The sequence below is a fragment of the Anser anser genome, assembly GCF_964211835.1.
Source record: "Anser anser genome assembly, chromosome: Z".
NCBI classification, from domain to species: domain Eukaryota; kingdom Metazoa; phylum Chordata; class Aves; order Anseriformes; family Anatidae; genus Anser; species Anser anser.
In genome coordinates this window covers 8,683,958-8,706,654 of record NC_139723.1, presented here as the reverse complement: position 1 = coordinate 8,706,654, position 22,697 = coordinate 8,683,958, and the positions used below count along the sequence as shown (strand labels likewise).

Below are 22,697 nucleotides of genomic sequence, written 5' to 3'. Positions count from 1 at the left end.
ATGTTACTTTCAAGTCCCACTGTAATAGTCATTTGGCTAGTATTGCTATGCTGGAGAGGAAGGCAGTGGAGGTACTAACCTGTATTTTGTTCAAATTCATCAAGTAGCTTGTCCAAGTCACAGACTGCAGCTTTAAAGTAACTGTCCATTGTAGTTACAGTTCTACTGAAGTTTTAGGCCTTTAAACCTAGAAAGAAAAATACAGCGTTTCATTCACATTCTGCTATTTACAAAGTCAACCTGCTCTCATTATTTGAAAACAACTTCCAGGAGGTATACTTTTTCTCTTTTAATAAAATGTTCTCTATATAAACAAAATGCTGGTAAGAAGATGGATGCATCTGTTAGCCTCTATCTATCCTACAGTATACTCAGTACACTATACACTACAAATTTCACCTCAAATCGGGAAATGGAGACAGACTTCTTAAAACCAAATGCATCTGAGTTCATACTCTGGCACTGTAACAGCGAGGAGTTTTTAAACCAGCAAGAAGTCTGATCTTCTATCTTGACCCCCCCTATACATTTTATACCACATGGTTCACAGGAAAAACAAAAACAAGATAGGCCAATGTTACCCTTGCAATACAAATGAATTGCATAAGTAAATGGTGCCTACAAAATCCCAGATAATTCATACTCTAAACTGCAGTAGGATGCAAAAAGAAGTTTCCATCTGCTAGTGGAAATGCCAATAAGAAAAAAAAGGAATTCCTGTGGGAAGTCAAACTTGAATCTGAGCATGTGAACACAACCTTTAAAAAGAGATTGATTCTCTTAGTTCCCAAGTTATCCAGCCAATCAACTGCAATTAACTCTCAGCTATGGTCAAATGTTTCAGTTAAAACTAAACACAAGCTAAAAACTAAAGTGTATCAGGGACTAGAAAGCTGATAAGCAGTTGAAGCATGGTGAGACAGTCATCTTAACACAGAGGTGCAGTGCATTTAGGCAGGTTGAGGTCAGGACTCCTCCCCACAATGATCAATGCGTTGCCTTTAGTAGATCCTCCTCTGAAATTTTCCTCAAAGGCCAGGAGAAAAAAGAACACATCCAGCATGGTAATTCATTTCATCTCCACCATACCCAAAACCCATTAACTTTCTCTGAGACTCTGAGATCATTAAAAAACAAACAAAAAAAAAACTCATTTTAGATACTCGCCAACTCACCAGAAAGCTATTTGCTATTACATTCTACATTACAAAACATCCTGTTTCATTTCTTTAATGAAGATCTCCAGCCACTGAATGTTATACCCTTTTGGTCACTCTGAGGAGCTTCCCAATTCCACATCTGTTTCACGTCTGAATACCCATAATGCACAATTATCTAGAACATATAATCAAGATGTCATTTACCTTTCCCTCAAGTAAACCAAATGGACTTGGATCACTTGTCTCCTTTCATCTGGAAACTAGACCTGTGGAGGGCTGCCTTGTTATCCCTGCTGCTCTGATCAGCAAGCACACTTCAGCCTCTGTGCATTTGATGACTTCACACCCTACGCTGTTCAATAGACCATCTCTCCTCAATGCTTAGAGACCAAAGAAACACTTAAATCCTCTTACCACTTATGCCACCCTGCAGCTACTGGTCTAGATCCTATGCCCTACTAACTTCACAAAAGAACAAGTTTCCCTTCTCGTTGAATGGTTCAGATCTGTAATGTTCACCTACTACTCTACCAGTATGCATGTTACAAGAAAACTTTTTCAAAATAAGCTATAGTTTAAATACAGATCTGTAAAACACAAGATAGTTGAAACAAACAGTGTTTGTCAGAACTTAATGCAGTACTTTGTGCCATATAAAAAAATAACAATCTCAATATACTGCTGTATCTGTATCCTCAGCCGTCACTCCCACAGCCTTCAGCACACTGCATGATTAAGTCAAGTCTGACACAGCTGTATAATGAGCACTACAAATGCCAGCAAGTACGTGTTTAATGCCATTTCTCTTACCAGTGAAAACTGTATTCAAATAAAAGTAACAATTGTCCCATTTCACGACCTCCTGAGAAGTGGAAGATCGATACTTGAAGCAGAAGTTATTCCACTTAAGAGCCTTACAACAGATTTTGGTGATTAATTAAAAGCAATTCTAGCATAGATACCACCTGTAAAGATATGATAATGGAACACCAACAAAATTGCTGGTCAAAAAATTAGGAGAGATTATAGAAACTATAAATATTGAAGGATTATGAGAAAATGGAGGAATTAAGAGATACATAAAGCTGATTTAACACTCTGTAGGGATTTCTTACATGTCCTGACCACTCAGGTAAAGCTGATGTTACAATCAATGGACCAGAAGCTGTGACCAAAAGGGGTGGTCACGGACCCCTCACCACTCCCCAAGTCTTTGCTCTGGCAACCACGACCACCTAATCCCACAAGAAGCCAGATCAGACTGCTGAACAAAGTCATGTACTTAGAGGGAGAAGAGAGGGGACTTCTTGCTCGTTTACCCACCAGAACAGGTCTCCAACATGAAACACACTAACCTGGCACAAGGTCCTGGCAAGGATTTTTAAATCCTACTGCTTGACTCTTTAATTCTCTACATAAAACACTGACGTACAGTCCTGTAAACTGAGCTCCCAATTTACAGTAATCAGAATGTTAGTTATTTTAAAATCGCCAAGTAGTAAAGCAATACAACGAACTAATTGTCAGCGAAATGGATGTCTATCACCAATAAAGATGACTTAAAGACCTCCTCTGAAGTGAGTTACGTTTTCCTACCTCAGTGACAACAGAAGCTTCTCCAAAACAAACTTTGATATTTAAAGATAATGATAATTATACACATATAGGGGAGAAACAAGTCATTGTTTCAACTAATTTTGTCTTGTACTTAAAAAGACTTCCAGATTATCCATGGCATTTTTCATTCTTAGAACATGACAAATCTTGAATTAAGTATACACGCAGTATTTGATTATAATGCTAAATAATTAATTAGAAGGATGTGTTTGCACTGTGCATTTCTAGCCCACTGACCTCTCTCAAAACAGAAAGAATCAAGGGCAAAGAACTGTAGAACTGAAATTTTATGTAATACAAACCACAACAGAGTTTAAGATACAGATGAAATCATTTCCATTAAAAATCTCAGAAGATCTACCATGATACATCACTCCATCCCAATAAAGTTGTCACATTTAGTTAATCCTACAGTTTTGAAATAAAATGATTCTGAGGTGATAAAGCACTTCGAACAGCTGAAATAACTTTGAATAACTAGTATATTACTCGTATTATTTTAACTACCCTTTCTTGAAGTGTTTCACAGATCTTCAGCTCTTCTAGAACAGCCCTCCAACACCTTCCCCCATCTCCTCTCCCTCATCTCCCCCAAATCAACGCAAAAACAGAGAAGACAACAGTAATTCCTTACCTTACCCATATCCCACCTCTCTGCTCTCAACACCTGTATCACCAGCAAACTGTAAAATCCTTCTGGTCTGAGATCTTTCTTTTAGGAATGAGAGCAGGTTCTCTTTTTGGCTTGCTACAGCTGCCTACAGCCAGTCCCAATATTTACATTAAACAAGAAGTGAACTAGAAGTTCTGAGGTTCTAGTGACGTGTTTTTGTTAAATGGTTGCTTGCTTCCTCAAACGAAAGTAATTCACTTTGAACATACACTCAGCTTCAAGAATTATACTTCTAACTGTCTCAAACCTACAGCAGCATCACCATAGTTTTTAAAATAGGTAGAAAATTTTAGTTAAAGGTCCACCCACAAAAGCATCAAAAATCCAAATGACTGAGAAAGGAGAGGGAAGTGAGTATTTTGCATGGGCATGGAGAGAGCATGAACGCAGAGGAAGATGACTGCTGGACACTGCAGGTTTTAGAGGAAATGTTTTATAAACAACTTGCCCCTGTACCATTCCTTAAATCACTCCGGTTATGATTTGTTCAGTTACATGTTCTGCAGAGCAAGAACTGACCTGGCTAATTTAAACATTTTTAATTTATTTTCTTAGTTATTTTTCATCCAGATGAGGTCCTTGCATAGACACATTAAAAAAAAAAAACAACAAACATGCCACCATACCAGAAGGGGCAGTGCACAAACAGGAAGGAATTACTGCCAGGAAATAGATGGAAGCTTGATCTGTGTGTCAAACAGAGACCTTCAGGACAAGAGTCAATCCCCTCCTTGCTGCTGCCACCTCTTATGGACTTAAAGGCATGTACCTTCTGCTAAGTGCTGTCTTCTGAACATGTTTTCTAGAGCTCTGAATGCTCTCACAAGATTGTCTCTAAGTGAGAGATCGATTGATTGTTTTAAGTAAACAATTAAAACACAATGTTCATAACTGTATCTGAGGTCTAATGGTACAGGGGGACACGCAACTCGAGCCTCTTACTGGCTCCATTTTGTATATTTTTTTCCAAAGTAGAAAGATTTAAGTTTTAAGCACTGTTTAAATCACTGTCTGCCAAAGATTTTATGCTTTCATCTTAAGTATTTATGTGCTAGGAGACTGGAAGACATATAGCAGTGCTCCTCAAAACAGGAAAAAAATATCAAAGCATAAAAATGACTACAGTACAGCGTTAAACAGTTAGTTTCTAATGCTAGAAGTCATCTTAAAGAGCAAGCTTTATTTCAGAAAGACAAGTTTAGACTGGAGAACGTAGCTATGGTTGAATCGGTTAACTTAGTTTACAGACCGGTTTTAGAGACTTTTCTTTCACAGACAACTGTATTAAACTGAGCCATTTAAATCTATTTCCTTATGAGTTTTACTGTCTACCTTATGACTGAAGGACAAGGCCAGATAACAAGAGAAGCCTTGGAGTGCTCACTGACTACTTACTTCTTCAGCCACAAATATACAAAAGACAACTCTCAAATTCTACACATTCTGAACCACTGCAGATCATCAACTCTCATCACACCATTTGTCCTTATGCGTGTCTCACTTAATGGATGGACAATCTCACCAAAGAACAGATCACTGAAGATCTCACCTATCACCAGGGCTTCCAAGTACATGGCTTGGCAAAAGTACATTTTATTCCAGCCAACAGCCTTCGTTTTGTTGATTATCCTTTAGCTTCAAGACAGAAAAAGTTTTCCTTAATGTTTTACAAAAAGGCACACCAAGACAACTCTTGCCACTTCTCTAGGTAAATGTTTGGTTTGTTTTTAAACAAGCTTGCTGCCAGTCTTTTGGCTTTCAAAGCTTTTTCTTATGGCATAATTACAGGATAAGCTTTCTTTATTATCTTACCCAAGTTTATTTAGCGGACGATTAACAACAAAACTGCTAAAACAAGCAGTATTCATCATGGTGAACTCAGGAAGTCAGTATCCCAAACAGCCAACGTGAACAGTATTAGAGTGTTATTCTGTGGTAATCTCTGGAGCAACTGAACAGTCAGTACTGAGCACACGTCGGCATCTGGTCAGACACCCTTCTTTACCTGCAAGTTTAAAGTGAACAAATGGAAACAGTGCAGGTTTGCTTATGTTATTTGCCCAATCAGAGGAGGCTTGGTCCCTGGCAAACTCCTAACACCGCACAAAGAGTGTATCTTAAGAAATGGAGGCAAATATTTTACTAAATAAAAAATGTCACCCAAGAGAAGCAAATAATGTCATCTAGATGACCATGCAACAAGTGTGTCAATATATTAAAATAATAATAATAATAAAAAAAAGGTATCTTTGTTTATAACCTTATAAATCACTTCTAATGTAATAGGCACATATTCCAGTGTTCAAAAACCACTTAGTGTTAGGGAATTCTAAGTGCACTCCTATTTAAGTGAGAACATAATACGCGTTTGCCATTTTTTAGTTATTCTCTATCCTAGCAATCTATGTTGTAGTTTATCAAAGACAGTGTCTCTAAATGCACAAAGTTAGTAGTTTTCCGTTATAATTTGCACAGTAAAATTTATAAATGCGTTATTATTTACTAACCAATTTTGTCTGATGACAAGCAGTCTTTTGATATTTAAAAATCCCTAAAAAACAGTTTTTGTAGTGCTTGATATATGTAGGCTTTTATATTACCATTACTTTATATATTACCAGAGCTCAATTACTCACAACCCATCATCCCTGCAGAATCCAGGCCTGCTAAAGTGGATCAGGTTTGGAGATAATAAAACACACACACACACACACACACACAAAGGTCTTCATTCCTGAAAACTAGCCTCTTATTAAGACCGCTATTGCAGTCATCAGGAAAGTCTTTTTGCTCACTGAAAAGTTGCATTATTTCAACTCCATTATTGTGCTTGCTCATTATACTTAAGAGTGACCAGAAACTAGACGCTTGAGGCTCTACAGAGAAAAAAAAACAACAAACCAAAACAACAAAACTAAACCACACCAAAAACCTAAGGGTACAACTACCCGTGGAGCTCATCAGCAACCAACATAACTGACCAAAAGCTTTGAGAAAAGCTTAAGTGGTGTCAGATAAAAAATAAAATGATTCTTGCTGACCAATGCAACATATTATCCAACCAAAAAAGTGCAGGAGCTGCTGGCACTGCAAATTTACTGGCTGAATCAGGGAATGAACATAAAAGTTACAGAAGTTTTCAGACACGTAAGAGAAAGCCGACATGGCACACTGCAAAACACTACTGCAAGGCAGTCCTTGCCTGAAGAGGGATATTCTGTTACTTGAACAAAATTTCTTCAGAAAAACTACAATAAAAAGCCACTAACAATATTATCACCAACAGCAATCAGACAACTTCAACGTAACATCATATTCAGGCCCCCCTAAATTTTGCTTTTACTCAGCCACAGTAACATGTTACTTCTCTTCTGACCAGAAAATAGTATCATGCATGCCACAGAGAGAAAAGATGTCACTGGATGTATTAGGTATATGTAGCAAGGTTTTGGTAGCAGTAGGCCTGCAGATACGGCCTCTGTAAGAAGAGTCCAGCAGCTGCCCCATGTTAGATAAAGGCCAGTTTCAGCCAGCTCCAAAGCAACCTGCTGCTGGCCAGAGCCAAGCCAATAAGTGATGTTGTTTGAGCCTCTGGGACGGCAGATTTAAGAAAGGGGAAAAAAAACTAGTTGCTCATCAGCAGTTGAAAGAGAGGAGTGAGCACCAGCCCTGCAGCCCCCAAGGTGAGTGCAGTAGGAGGGCAGGAGGTGCTCCAGGCAGGCAGCAGCAGTTCCCCTGCGGCCTGTGGAGAGGCCCCTGGTGGAGCAGGCTGTCCCCCTGCACCCACGGGTCCCACACGGAGCAGATCTCCACGCTGCAGCCCGTGGAGGAGCCCCCGGTGGAGCAGGTGGATGTGGCCTGGAGGAGGCTGCGGCCCATGGAGAGCCCCCGCAGGAGCAGGCCCCGGGCCGGAGCTGCAGCCCGTGGAGAGGAGCCCACGCAGGAGCAGGGGGTCTGGGGGGAGCTGCCGCCCGTGGGGGACCCGTGCTGGAGCAGTTTGCTCCTGGGGGATGGATGGACCCCGTGGTACGGAGCCGTGTGGGAGCAGTTCCTGAAGAGCTGCTGCCTGTGGGCAGCCCCCGCAGGCTCAGTTCGGGAAGGACGGCATCCCGTGGGAGGGACCCCACGGGGAGCAGGGGCAGAGCGGGACCGTGAAGGAGCACCGGAGATGAAGCGTCAGGGACTGACTGCAGCCCCCATTCCCCTCTGCATTGCTCAGGGGGAGGAGGTGGCAGAGGGTGGATGGGGCAAGGTGGTTTTATTTTTTCTTTGTTTCTCACTTTTCTTGCTTGTTAGTAATAGGCAATAAATTTCTCTAATCTCCCTATGCTAAGTCTGTTCTGCCTGCGACAATAACTGTTCAGTGATCTCCCTGTCCTCTCAGCCCTTGAGCCCTCTTCATCGTATTTTCTCCCCCTTTCGCTTTGAGGAAGGGGAGTGAGAGAGCGGTTTGTGGTGGAGCTCGGCTGCCCAGCTGAGGGAAACCACCACGCTGTACAATTACCGATTTTCAGCAGTGCTCTGGCACATCAGCAGTACCAACGCAGCTGAAGAATCCACTTGCCCAACTGAACAAACACATCTCTCACATGCTGCACACAATGCTATCACTATTGGCTGTATCAGCTTTTATAATTTAGCTTTAGAAACTGAGTCATGAGAACGTGATTGTTACATCAGGTCTGAAGTATCATACTCCAGACAAAGGAAATCAGTGCTCTCTCAACATACTCATCTCTTCTGATTTGCATTATTAATGATCAGATATTCATATTAGAGAACCTAAGCAGCAGACACTAATAGCATCTCGTACTGTCAGTTAACCAGTAGACATTTCTCCAGAGCACACTAATAACCAGCTCTCTACCACTGTAGTTTGCATTTGAATACAGAGTGACAATGTTTTCCAGTTTATCCAGAAGCGTGCCTTAAAATAGTTAATGCCTTAGCTGGAGTAGCATAAGCATGCCCATTATATTCAGCATCCTATAGCTAAGTCAACTGCACAGAAGTAAGCAAAGATATCACTAAATCACTGGGCGCAATTTATCCACCTAAGCAGTCTAACACACAACACTGTAGAACTGCTGCTAGAGGACTGCACAGCTTGCTGCTACAGCACGCAAGCAGCAACCCACACCAAAACAAATCAAGTGCTTTTGTTTCATTTCCGAAAACGCCACACCTTCGAGTTCCAAAGCGTGCTTTCACTGATGCTACTGAGGCCGTAAAACACTTACTGCGCAAGGTTTCTCCGTCTCATGACCACCTTATCAGCTCTGAAGTACACAGCTCCTTGTTCAGCTCTGGAACACAGTTCAGTACCCAAAAACAGCTCAGGACGCGTTTTCCTCAACCCGCGTTAGGCCGGGGAAGGGAAGCGGCACCCACCGCCCACAAGCGGCACCCACCAGCGCCGGGAGAGACCCAACACGGCGGAAGGCGACGGGTGAGCTCTCCTCCCGGGCCGGCAGACGCTGCCCGGCCGCCGCAGACCCCCGGCCCTGCCGCACAGCCCGGCACGTAGCCTCGGCTGCTCCCCCGGCGGCCCCCCGCCGGAGGAGCCGTTGGAGCGGCGGCCAAGGGAGCATCAACGGGCTTCGGGAACGCGCCCGCCCCGCAGTGCCGCAGCGGGGGGACGGCAGCGGAGCCCCCCTCAACGCTCACCTCACGGGGCGGCGGCTCCGGGACGGCGGCGCCCCCTGTTTGCGCGCCCGGTGGCCGCTCGGCGCATGTGCAGCGCCCGCCCCTGGCGGCGGCGGCGGCCTCCATCTTGTGGCTCGGCGCAGGCGCGGGGCAGTGCCGACATGGCGCCTGCGCCCCCGCACGGCCCCGCCCGCCGCGCTGCCACATTGCCGCACGGCGCTGTGGGTGCTCCCGCAACGTCCGTATTACGTTTTTTTATTTTATTTATCTATTTTTACCATCCGTGTTACATTTTTTTTTATTTTATTTATTTATTTTTACTTAGTCAACAAAATCCATGTTAAAGAAAGAAAAAGACTTTATTTTTGTTCGCCTGACCTCTGTATTGAAATGACAACGGTTTCGCTCACCGTTCCGCATGAGTCACTTTCTCTGTAGGGCGCAGTCTCTGAGGGCCAGGAGTGTGATTTTCGAAGCACTTTAAGCCAGTTTGCAAATCCGTTTGCCTCAGAAGCTGACGAAAGTCCATTTTGAGTGGCAACGTTGTGGCAGCCCACGTGTCAGGGCCCGGAGGGCCCCAGGGGCTGCACAGCTTTGCCTTGGTGGCCTTCTGTATCTTCTGCCCAGGCCTTCTCTTTAAGCTCCATCGCACGGGCTAGCATGTAACTAACCTTTCTCTGATGAGCCAAGGCCTCCTCTTTGTCATTTATCTGCACATTTATTTAAAATGGAAAGACAAGAAAGAAGCTATAAGAACAAGTCAACCCGTGTAAATCAACAATTACGTTTGTTCTAGGGAATCATGCTGACTATTAAATAAAACAAAAAACTAACCAAATCTATTAATATCTTCAGGATTTCATGAGGGTTGTCTAGTTCTTCAACTTTCCTGCTGTCCGCGTCTGATGAGAGCAGGCTTGATAATTTCTGTCCGAGATTATTCTTGTTGCCTTGTAACTTGACAGACCCTAAGAAAAAGTATATAAATTATGGAAATGCTTAAGAGAAAAGCTGCTTTGGGACAAAATGGGCATGCATAAAGCTGAACTCCAAGCAACCTCTCTAAAAGGGCACTGCACGCTACAGCTTGTACAGTACATAATACGGCAAGTTATTTGCTTGCAGCACCACCCTTGCCATCTCATAAAGGCTAAATGGACTTTTCATCATTGACTTTGGGCAAATTGAAAATAAAAGTTCTTTTTGCCATATGAAAATTAAACTTTGGCTCTAACTATATGGCAATTCACGGTAATGTGTTTTTAAGCAGTTGGTAGCCTAAAAAAATAGATTTCTTTGGCACAACTTGTTAAATTTGTAAGATTTATAAAAAAGATTAAAATACATTAAAATTACAAAATGCTGGTACCACAATATAGAGCTTCGTAATACTGACGTTGGTAAAAGGGAAACAGACACTGAAGACGTATCCTGTCTTGCTTCCTGGGGGTGCCCAAGGAATCCAGAAGACCCACAAAACTTCTAAGCCTGGCACATTACAGGTCAATAGCTAACACAAATACATCTTGAAATGTGTTCTGCTCCTCAATTCTATGGTTTTGACCATGACATAAGTATTTAAATACTTCTCTTTATGCTTTTCCTTAAAAAGAAAAGGATAATGACAAATCTTCCTCTTTTACAAAGGGATTTGTAATTCGTGGATGATCATGCTAAGCAGTAGTAGAAGAAGAAGAAATACTAATGCCAGGAAATATGTAATGAAAAACTGGAAATTTAAAAATAATTGTATTCAGTATTTCAGAAAAAGCTCAGTATATATCTTTTTGCACGTCTCCTTCCCTAAGTCTTACACATAATTAAAAAAAAATAAAATGTTGATAACATCTTGAACAGCCAGACTAAAATTTCCAGATGCTACCTTCCTTTTGTGCTGCTTTTATGAGATCTTTAATATCTAGAATATTACTGTCATCCTGGATAAGTTTATTTATTCTAGCATGATTTAACTCAGATAATTTACTTCACGAGCATGTAATAAAAAAGGCTACATTAAAAGCTAGACTAGTAACACCAACATCCTACAGTAGTTTTTATATTATGATTACTGTAATAGTCCACTTATACCCAGACATCCTGCATTACATGAGAAACTTCTGGTAGAAGTTTGTGCCACACTGCTTAGTGTATTTATGGTTTTCACATTTTTCCTTTTTTCTGGGCTCTTCGGAGGTCTCAGTCAGCAATTAAACTACAATCACGTATTTGATGCAATAAAAGTCTGCCTGTGCTCCTCTGTCAACTGACTTCTTTTCTATTCGACTCTTACTGATACATAACATGCCCAGTTACCATCCTCTTTCAGACGTTTCCAGTTTATAAATTTTGTTTCCTTTTTAATCTTTATCACTTCTGCAAGTCTCAGAGCTTGGTCCTTTCGCTGCATTAACTGCTGTTCAAATGCAATTCTGAAGGCATCTGCCATTATATAAGCTTCATCTTTACTCTTCTTCAGAAGTTCGATCTGGTTTTGATTAAGAGAAAATGTGAAGTATATTAAGCAATTTGGAAGCAGTAATTAATTTAAAATGTAAGTTAAGAGATAGACTAAAGCCACTAATGCAGTTCAGCACTTTCATATTACCAGGTCACCATAGTGGTTCCCAAGGCAGGCCTGTGCACATAAAAGGGAACTGATGAGGGACCAGGCAAATTTTAAATATATCTAATTGGGGAAGTAGTATAAAACCAGACTAAACGGTTTCTTGTTATGTAAAGAGATATGTTTTAAAGTGTGTATTTAAGTCTGTACCCTTTTCTACGCATGTACCTGACACCACCTACACACTGCATTAGCTATGCTGCTGGTGGTGCCTACTTATCTCTGAACATGCAGACCAGCTTGTTCCGTACCTGTATGCAGAGCAGAAAAAAAAAAAAAAGGTATAATAACCCTGATACAAAAGAGGTATGAAAGTATTAAAGAGGTGGTTGATGCCTCATGCCTGTCTAAGAGGCATCTGGATAATGCTCTTACTGATAAGTTTTAATTTGGGGTCAGCCCCAATGTAGTCTGGTGGTTGGACTCAATCTTTGGAGGTTCCTTCCAGCTGGAACTATTCTATTCTGTTCCACTTATTTTCAAGATCCATATGTCAGTTGGAACTTCTGCACTAGAATGGTTACCACACTTGCAGGTTCAAATACAAATTAGAAGAAAAATTATTCTTTCTAAAACTATAGATTTACTAAATTAAAGACTTTAAGGGCTTGAAAATAATTTTATTGATTTATTTGTGATGTAAACACACCATGACCTAGCTGGATGAGCAGTTGTTTGAATGCTGACATCAACACGAGGGAGTGGTGTAATGGGGTGGAATGCACTGACAGGAAAGAGAAAAGGAAATTATCCTTTTCAGTGGAAGCCCACACTCACATTGTGTACATATTTACAGAGTGTAATACATTTTGAGTGTGTATATTTTTATATTAAAAATACGAGTGGAAGAAAACTGAACAAGATTTGTTTTTTTACTAGTAGATCTTTAAAATCATAATTACAATTTTATATCAGCAACAATCAGGGCATCACAAACAAACATTATTTCTGGGATGCATTCTTGTTTTAAAACACATCAGTTTGCGTACGGTTATTTTTTTTTTTTGAGCAAATTTGTTTTTCTGACCTCTCTACTTGTTTATATCTAAGTCAAGCAGCATTACCTCTTGCTTGAGATGAAGAAGTTGTTTTCGAGTGACAGCTGCCATTTTAGCACAGGAACAAGGTTGCCCCCCAGAAGTATTGCAGGTGCAGGCTCCAAGAACTGCCAGCTTAAAATCCAAAACAAATCACCAGTTAAGTATCAGCATACACACCACAATGCAAGAGATGCCAAATGACTTAGCAAAAAACATTCTGCAGCTACAGAGGGAATGTAAGGGTCAGGGAAACCAGGCTACAAAGATTCAGGCATGATTTCTTTTAACTCACAATGACGCATGTCAAGTATATTTTTCAGCACTAATCTCATATCTGACACTAATGTACTTTTTGTGAATCTAAATATGCCCATTAGCTGTTCAAATCTGAACTCACTACTACAAAGGCAGCAGAGGAGATGGGCTTTAGAAGTCTTCTGTTCAGTACTTATCTACAAAGCAACGCTCAAGAAAATCAAGGTGAAACAGTAGTGTGCTCATATGTAAGAAGAGCCACGACTGCATTCCAGTAAATCTGTGTCAATACATCCCTGTAAACACTGCTCCCCTCCAGCTTTCACCATGAAGCAGGTATCAAACAAATAGTCTTACACTGTGATCTTGCCAGACTGAGCACTTTTGGAAAGATTAATAAATGCATTGTATCCTAGAGCCTGCTTTTTATATTGTAAAGGAAGAAAGTTTAGAATGCAGATTTCCAGATGACAATCTGGGACACAAGGTCATCACCCTATGTTCTTAGATACATCACCGAGGTTATTAGGACATCCTCCACTGACCAGGAACTTGCTGACAGCCCTTCTACTTTACTGGAAGGAGGTAACCTAAAGACAGAAATTGTCAGCCTGCTTATGCTACTGCAGACCTCATTAGAACACATCTTTGAACCAGCCATTTTGAAAAACACACTTCATACTTACTTCAAGACCGGTAATGTCTGTGATGTTGCTTCTATTCAGGGACATGTTTTCCTGAACAACCTTCTGTTTGTTCACATCCAGCATTGCAAGAAATTCCAAGCACTGCTGATTCAGGACTATGAAATAAACAAGGAAAATAACTGAAAAGTCTGCTGTTCTGATTTCCTTAATTTCATAGTTTAACTACAGCCAAATGAAGCAGTTTTATAGTATAAGCATCTGGGGAATACGATGAGACTACATAGATTTACAAACTCAGATCCCACTTGTTTTTTCTTCTGTCTTTTCCTAGAGCTGATGACCCATTTACAGAGATACTGTCTCAAATATTCCTTTTCCATTATGTGCTCATGTCTTTTTTCCACTTACAACTAAGGCAGCAGACTTTTTTTTTTTTAGAAAAACACACTGCTGGGAAAATAATGATCTGTTTCAGCCATTTTAAAGGTTTTTGGAAACCAAAAATAAGGGAAAGGAGCTTGAGATGTGTGACCCAACCCAGCATGGGCATAGCATACAGTTTGGAAAACTCCATTATAAAGCTGACAAGCTGAATACCTCAAAGTTTTTCCTATGGGAATCTAGAGACATTAGAAGTGTGTATCTCCAGTAACGACTTTAATTGTAGCAGAAGCATTCTGTAGCTTTCCTGGCCTGTTGCTCCCTCCTTACAGATCATGAACAGGAACACAAGAGGTTGTTTCCCTCCACACCCAGTGTGTCACCAAGCCAGTGAGATAAGACGGGTCTGTTTCTTTCAGACCCGATCTACTTTTCATGCTACATCTACCCTGACTTTTCCTATCATTTAATATATTTTTTTCCAGTTAAAGTGACAATGTGACAAGAATAACAAACAGTACTCGTCTATTTAAAGAGATTTGCTGCATATCCACTAATATCAGTTGTCAGTAAAAAGGGACTTGTCCTGACGGAAAGCTTTATTCATAGTTAACTCCTGAATTATTCCAGAGCAACAGTAAGAGGAACAGTGGCTGATGGCTTACTTGCATTTTCAGACTTAAGAGTTTTAACTTCCTCAGTTCTCAGTTTCAATGCTTCCTTAAGAGCTGCGTTTTCACAATATATCCTGCAGAATTTAGAAAAAGGCTGTATTATCTTTGAAATAAATATTTAAAAAAAATGGGAAATCAAATGAAAAAAAAACATTAGCTGGTTAAAATGTATCTACTATTTCTACAAATTAAAATTAGGAAAGAAAACTGAAAAGAACAAGGAAAAAAAATGAAAACTGAAAATAGTTGAGCATTCAGTTTGACAAGATATTACACATATATCATCACTTTCCTCACTTGTAATTTTTTTAAGGAAAAAAATTCTACTATTTTTCTGTAATAAAGTCTACCAATAATAAGTGGTGTGTTGCTAGATCTGAATCTGCTAGTCAGGGCCAGTAAACTAGGTGAAACTACTTTTAGCCAGCTTTCTGAAAAAAAATAGGCAAGAATGACATTTTACATACCCAGCATTTTTTGATGGGAGATTCTCACTAAAAACTAACTAACTCCCCTCCATCTGGTCAAGCATATGAAAATAACTAAATATTCTTAATAATGCAAAGTACAGATTGCACTCAGGTGACCACAGTACACCTGAGGGACTCTGCGTAGGCTTGTTATGGGCACTGAACCAAGGCTAAGAAGTCAGGCTATGCCACACCGGCTTCTGCAGGGTGACTCCCAGTTATTCAGGCTGCAGTTGGCTCTGAAGGAGCAAAAGCAAGAATCTCTGCATTCATGTGGAGGTTTCTCTACAATCCAGATAACACAGGGTGTTCAAACAGGCTGACGTTTATAATGAAACCACACCCACAACCGATTTAATTGTGTCTATGTGTGCTCAAGTGAAAGTTTTTTTTTTTTTTAAAAAGCAATAAAAAAAAGCTTTCACGTGAAAGTACATCATGCCCCAAACTTCAGAGCTTAACAAGAGATGTGTTTAAGTACTATTAGAAACTCATTAAAATCATAATTACCATTAGAAACTCAATAAAATTTGTATTGTAAACCTCTGAAACACTTGCTAGCAATTTCTTGCTTCCTTGAAAACAGGAAATTGTTATTGGACATATGACAATATGGCTTGGGTCTCAATTTTAGAAAGTAAACTTCCTGTAATCTTAATACTCTCGCAAAAAACAGCTGTACTTTTCAGCATTGCAAACTGAGAACATACAACAGACATTTATAATGCATTTTGCCATTTTTCCATTCAACAGGAAATGCTTCCAGGAAATCTGAAGTCCTAAATGTTATAGCAATATACATTTTTCGGTGTATCTCTTCAGCTGCCAGTAAATGCAGCATACTGTGACTTCATGTTTTTGTTTAAAGCTAAATAATAACTTGGAGTATTGCCTTTGAATAAAGAAAGGGAAATACACATTCTTCTCATCCTAGTGTCTCAGATTTCTGAAAACCTTTTTGCAGAGACTACAGTTCACGTCTTTAGCTCATAGCTTGCAGCCTTCTGAAGCTCAGTCTCTAGCTTCCAACCATTAACAGTAATTTTGTTACTCACAGCTATCTCGGACCTCTTGCTACTTTCCTGAGTCCAGAAAGCCAAGTGGTTTTTCAAAAATGGATTCCTTGACATTGCAACTATGTTAAGATGTTAACAAGATAACAAAATCTTAGCAAAACCCTTCTTACAAATGTATAATTTTTTTTTTTTGCTTATTCTTTGATTCTAAGTATGAAAGTTTTAAATAAAAAACTCCACTAAAATAATTGTAACTCTGATGTGTAGAGGTCAGACATACTATATGTACATTTAAATAAGCAAGGCTGCTGGTCACTTTTTCAATGTCTGTTATTGCACTATTAGTTTAGTGCCTCTGGCTTCTTCTGCTTGCCTATCTATTCCTTCAGTCCATCCAGAATAATTCTTACTTAAACAAAGAACCAGTTGATCTGCCTCTCTCAAAAGCATTCAATTTTACCTGTACCTACTCTCATACCTACAACGCAAGAAAGTAAAGCAATGATTAACCAGCAAACGATATTTCCACGTGCAAGCACATACCATTATTTTCCATGCCTCATTTACACTTAAAGTAAATAGAGACAGTCTGGTTCCTGCTGACTAACATAATAAAGTAAAAGGATAAAAATGAAAACTGAACCTAGCAAAGCCAGCCAGCTAAAGAATTGGACTTATTAATTTTAGTAGTTTTAACTGAAAAATACAAATCTGACTAACATGAAAATTAAATTCATCTTCCCAAATCGTGAAGGAAATTTTGAAAGAAAAAAACAACAAATAAAACAAACAAACAAACAAAACAACATCAACAACAAAAAACAACCACCACCACCAGCACCACCAGAAGACCTGATGAAGCAAACTTGGAACAAGATGAAGATGACATATAGCATAAAATGCGGTTAAAAAAAAAAAAGAAAGAAAAAAGAAACAGTTAAATACCTGTCATATTTTTCTGTCCATGTATCTTCTATGTTTTTAAATCTATCCTGATCAAATTCAATTTCCCATTGCAAAATATTTATTTCCTGTAGAGACAAAACAAACCAGCAGAAGTTCATTATAATCCTCAGAACGGAAGGAAGAAATGGAACAGCTGGTGCTGTATTTGGCACTGGCAGAGACTAAGGTGACCAACAGTAACTACAATCTATGTCCTTTAAAATGAATTTGGCAGCAGACGACAATGAGTTTCTGCGTCACTAGCCTATTTGTTCCAGACCATGCTGAACACGCTAATGCTTGTACTGGCTTATGACAAAAGCAAACCCATGCTGTCATGTTTCCCTCTTCCATTACTGTTCTGTGGAAAGGCCACATAAGAAGAGAAATAGAACTCCGTTTAATGAAGTAGCTCAAAGCGTTCCTCCTCCTCATCTTCCCAATTAAAATAGGGTATTCGTTTCTTAGACTTGTTTGGAAGTTCAAGGTTAACTCAGAAATGATGCAACTCAATATCAACAACTGTGAATCTCACAACACAGACCAACTGAAAATATAAAAAGAATTCCAGTATCTCGCAGTTATTATTTGTACACAGTGTAGCTGGAAAACATCTAGATCAAGAGTGATACATTAACATTTTCCCTTTCCAGTTAAAAATAGAATGGTTGGGGAAAAAAAATGAGCTAATGGCAGATTGGGATAGATTTACATAAACAGTATGACCACCCCTTATTAATAGTGATGAACTTCTATGATTTCGTGCCAGTTTAAAGGAAACCTGCACCCTTACCTTTTCTAAAGTTCTCTTTTCTTCCTCAGTTTTTTGAAGCATTGCTTTTGTATGACTAGTGGCTTTATTAAACACTGCCTAAAAAAAAAAAAAAAAAAAAAAGAAAAGGCACAACTGCCAAATACTGTAATTAAATAAAGCCCAATATTCAGTTGTACATCAATACAAGTCCATGCTCTTGGTTAACCAGGAGTGTGTTGAATTTCAAACATTAGCAATTACCTTATAAATCCCCATGGGTTCTAATTTTAAGATACTAAATAGCTACACTGCATAACAAACTTGTGTTTCAATCCCCTAGGCTCTTACTGAAAAATACCACATGGCTTAGAAAGAGATCATGTCTGCAAGGACTGTCCACAAAATCAACTCTCAGAAAACTTGGTTACAACATACCTATACCTTGATCTAGGTTTGACTTATTACAAATGTCTGAGGGTAGAACCTGCAGAACTATAAATGGATTACGTAAGTATGCAGTTGATTTCAACATCATGCGTTGTGACAGTGAATAAAATATTACAATCCTGGAATCCTCAAAGATAAGTTACTGAGAATTTGCTACAACAGTAAAGTCTTCTTAAGTAACTGGGATGATTCTATCAGCAGAAAAAGTAGTAAACTGTAAGGGCCTAGTCTGTACAGACTTGCAGACTCAGCGTTTTTAAAGTATAGCCCTAGGAAGACTTTAAGTTTTGCGGGGTTTGATGAAGAGTGGCAGAAATATATACATAGATTTTTTTCTTTACCACAAAGTAAGCAGAAAATTTCTGAACAACTCCTACCATGCTCTGCAGAATTTTTAGGGCTTCATCTTTTCCTTCAAGCTGTCTTTGAGAAGCTTCAAGCTCAACTTTCAAAATTTCAGTTTCCTGAAGCAAAATAAAACAGGCATACTAGGTAAAAGTCAAGATAATCCTGTTAAAAACTCAAGTATAACAGCAATGTAAATTTGCCTTTCCCCCCAGAAAAATCTCTTCTTGTTTTTATCCTCTTTGATTCTTTTCTAATAGCTTGCTGGTGATGAAATGTTAACAGCACATGCTAGTGCAAAATCCTTAAAGAAGAATACTTGCAATTTTTCGTTCTGTTCTCTTCCAGTGTATTTAGGAAAACAAAACAAACCACTAAATATTGCAGTTCTCCCTTGCTAAAGAAGTTGTATATACCAACATAGGTCTAGAGCATTTACATTAAGTGAGCAAACAGAATAAATTTCTTTATATATCCAGCAGAAAGAAAATATACTATAAACATTAATAGCACGTAGGACTTATTATGTATTTATAATATGATGTATTATAAATGTATTATACAAAATATCAGTACTCTATAGAACGGATATTATTTCAGGACTATCTGTTAGATCAAGACCATTACCTGTCCAGAACAAAACAACAGCAAAAACGAGATAGATTCCTGATCCAGTCATGCCTTTAAGCAACATTCCTCCCTTTAGAAGAAGGCAGTTTTTCAATTTCCAAGAAGTCAAAGAAAATTCACTACTTTGTATAGTGATTTTTGCTTAACCTCTATGTAGGTCCCTTGATTGTTCATCTGTGGCTATCCAAAACATATTTCATAGGTCTTTTAGTTCTAGTATCTCAGCAGTTGATACTGGGACTGTATCTGTGGCCAGTGCCAATTTATTACCTTCATTTTATTGAAAATTAGTAAGGTTCCTGGACATTTTAAGTTGCTCTGCAGTAAAGGTTCTTCATAGGGCAGCTTAAAGACAGCTTAAAAGTGCCATACCATGAGGTATTTTGAGCTAAAAGAACACAGTAAAGGTGAAGTATATGTTTTTACAGCTGAGATCACTCTGTTATTTCTGCCTGTACTGATGCCAACACAATTACCCACCGTAAAATTAAAAACATAGGAGTTGACTACCTTTTGGTAAAAATGTATATTAAAAAGCCAAAGACTATTCAGTTTACTCTCCAGATTTTCAGGCGCAAGCCTCAATAAAAAGGAAAAACTGCAAGAAAAGGAATACAATCCCTCTAATATACTCTACATCTTTAAAAATACTCTTTCCCTTTAAAAATCCAGAGTATAAACTGCATCTCACACTATGATTCCCTAGCATAAAATTGAATTAGGCTTCCAAGTAGTACGTGAGTTTCAAGAATCTGATTCCATCCAAGATTCTGACCATGCAAACATCTGCCAAAGTGACACTATACTTTACTTCAGTACATTAAAATGAAATGCCAATTTCAAGAACAGCATACCTGGCAGTGTTACTAACCTCTAGAGCTTCTCGAAGTTGTTGCTTCAGTTCTTCATTTGACATTTCAGTACTTGATTCTGTAAAATTGATAGGAGATAGTAGAATATGAGATACTAAAACAGTTACAAAAGAAAACATGGGAATTTGCTTTAACCTGAAAACAGGAAACATGCAGAGATGATTTTCATATAAGTTTTTTTTTTCCTCCTGGAGCTAATAAGCAGATCTAAGAAATATATAAATCCTAAACTCAACATTGTTTTATGGTTAAAGAAACCAAATGGAAAAAAAAAAAAAAAAGAAAAGAAAAAGAGAAGTCATAAAGAAATCTAAAATAAGGTAAATTTCAAGGTTAAAATTTCCATTTAGAAATAAAAACAAATTTGTGATCTTTACTCCCAAAATAATTTAATTTTTTAGATTCCTTTTAAATTGCAACTTTTTTTCAACTGCACCTGACACAACAGTAGCTAGTGCAATTCAGAAGTCAGGCCAATGTTTAAGACACTGAGATGAAGTACAGTGGTGTATTCTGCAGGATTCAATGTTTGTCTAAACAAGCGGTTCCTATTGGCACCATTTTTCCTTAAACTGAGCAGCACAGAAATATATTAACACACAGCCTCCTGCCAAATCCAAGTCACGTTCATGTGGGATTTAGTTGTGCTTTCATGGATAGCGCTGTGTGGATGATCTAGACGAACAACCTAGGTCCAAGACAGCAGGAGCACTGGCAGGAGTACAGTGAGACCAACTGGAATTACCTTGCTCTTGTAACATCTTCTCACTGACACTACTAAAACCTACAGAGAATAATTACATGGCTTAGTTTACTGCAGTGTGTAGAGAAGATAGTGTGGACTTGTTGCAAAGGAGAGAAATAAGCAAGTTTTATGGAAATACTTCAGTCAAAGCACTAAAAATGCAAAGCAAAGAAGCTAAAGTGTAAAGAACACCACTGCCTGTACCTGATTTTATTTAACGTAGCATTTCTTCACAAGAAAAAATGAATGCCAACACTGAGATAACAGAGATGTACAGAAACTTCTTAACCTTAAAACTATGCCAGTTCAAAAATTTCAACTCAATAACAAACAGGATTTTGAATATTTAGCCCTAAATTTTGGACGTAGTCTCTGGGAAGGTACATTCAAATCAGAAATCCAAACAAATCCATTAAATTTAATATACATACATATATATGTCTGTATGTATCTTAAATCTAATAATAATATATATATACACACACATATATATATATGTGTGTAGAGAAAAACAAAGCTGCTCTCTACCACAGGGTGTCACTTTCAAAGGCAAAACTAAATACCAGGAAGGGTCGTTTCACACTAAGTAGGGCCACAGCCCGAGCGGCTGGAAGGCAATTTCGGGAGGAAGAGCTTGGAGCAGAGACTACTTTGCTGCCTTGGTTACACCGAGTATCTCCTCCGTGCACTGCTCGCTGCCCTGACAGAACAAGACTCGAAGGCCACGCAGTGACAGACCCCAGGAGGCATGTGATGAACATGTGCCCGGAATCCTCTGCAGCTTCAGAGGGTTTTGGCAAACAGTTTACACTAAATTTTATGACGCCTCGTGAAGTAGCTCAGCTGCCCCGTTTTGCCAAGTTTTTCCTCAAGGTGAATAATTGACTCCAGATTAGTCTTACCGGAGCTCTTTTGTCGGGTCAAACTAGTAACAGCGTTTTTGGATGATCCATCGTAAAAGCTGTTTCGCTTGGAGGAGGGATGAGCAGCTTCATTTTCTTCCACTTTCTTCGTTGACAAGAAACTATTGCAAGCCTTTCCAGATCCCTTCCTGGATCTAAACGAATAGTTTTGTGCATTCTCCCCTTCGTACGCAGCTCCAGGTCTTCTCCCCAGTCCGTTTCCCAAGTCTCCGCATGCCATGTCATCCTCTTCTGCTTCCTCCATCTTCCCTTCCTCCTGCTTTGTTTGCTTTTTCTCTCTTTTAATCGAGCGCGCCTCACTTTGCCCGCGTGGACAGCGCCCCTTCCCTGCCAACAGGTAATTTACCTGGAAAAACAAAACCAGCCCCTTCATTAAAGCGGCAAAACACCACCAAAATGGAAAAACCCGAAGCTTTCTGAGTGTGGCTGCTCCTCGTTACCTGTCCCGCCTCCCTGACGGTGCAGAAGGCGGCCAGTGCCCCCAAAATCCCCCCGAAAACGCCCCAAGCCGCAGGGGTCTCGCCCCGCTCGGTGGCGGCACGGCTGCGGGCGCCGTGCGCCCTGCTCCCCCCGGGCACGGCCCGGCACGGCCCGGCACGGCGCCGCCTGCCGCCGGGACCCGGCCCCGCTGTCCGGGCAGGGCAGGGCAGGGCGGGCTGCGGCTCCTCCCGTGTTTTCCTGAGCGGTGCGTTGTGTTCTGCACACAGCCGCCCTGGCACGCAAAGCAGGTTTTGGGAACGGTTTCGAGTTCACCCAGCTTCGTGCCTTCGTTTATTTTCCATCCATGCCTTCACCCTGAAAACTGCTACTCAAAACGAGGGCTTTTTTGCAATG

At 39.8% G+C, this 22,697-nt stretch overlaps 2 protein-coding genes across 5 annotated transcripts in view; both read right to left on the bottom strand.

Moving 5' to 3' along the window:
* ZFYVE16 (zinc finger FYVE-type containing 16) overlaps positions 1-9,261 on the bottom strand; it is a 35,007-nt gene extending 25,746 nt beyond the window's left edge. Inside the window, exons 1-3 of one of the 3 annotated variants that reach the window (XM_083816857.1) lie at positions 9,118-9,189; positions 8,691-8,756; positions 80-187 (exon numbers count right to left, since the gene is read on the bottom strand). In XM_083816857.1, coding sequence (XP_083672983.1) covers positions 80-149 — 70 coding nt within the window. In that variant the 5' untranslated portion in view covers positions 150-187; positions 8,691-8,756; positions 9,118-9,189. Of the gene's footprint in view, positions 1-79; positions 188-8,690; positions 9,001-9,117 lie in introns of those variants that run through there. The other 2 variants (XM_083816858.1, XM_083816859.1) reach the window with 2 other exon arrangements.
* A 126-nt stretch (positions 9,262-9,387) lies between these two features.
* CCDC125 (coiled-coil domain containing 125) lies at positions 9,388-22,591 on the bottom strand. Of its 2 annotated transcripts, XM_083816867.1 has the most exons (12): positions 22,304-22,591; positions 21,843-22,209; positions 20,195-20,253; positions 18,726-18,812; positions 17,941-18,018; positions 17,148-17,233; positions 14,708-14,790; positions 13,701-13,816; positions 12,784-12,891; positions 11,410-11,581; positions 9,931-10,064; positions 9,388-9,806 (listed from the first exon to the last, which is right to left on the bottom strand). In XM_083816867.1, the coding sequence occupies exons 2-12, from the start codon at positions 22,105-22,107 to the stop codon at positions 9,657-9,659; spliced, it is 1,338 nt and encodes a 445-aa protein (XP_083672993.1). In that variant the 5' UTR covers positions 22,108-22,209; positions 22,304-22,591; the 3' UTR covers positions 9,388-9,656. The 2 variants fall into 2 exon arrangements, with proteins under 2 accessions (XP_083672993.1, XP_083672992.1); XM_083816866.1 differs by lacking the exons at positions 17,941-18,018; positions 22,304-22,591.
* Positions 22,592-22,697: the final 106 nt, after the last annotated feature.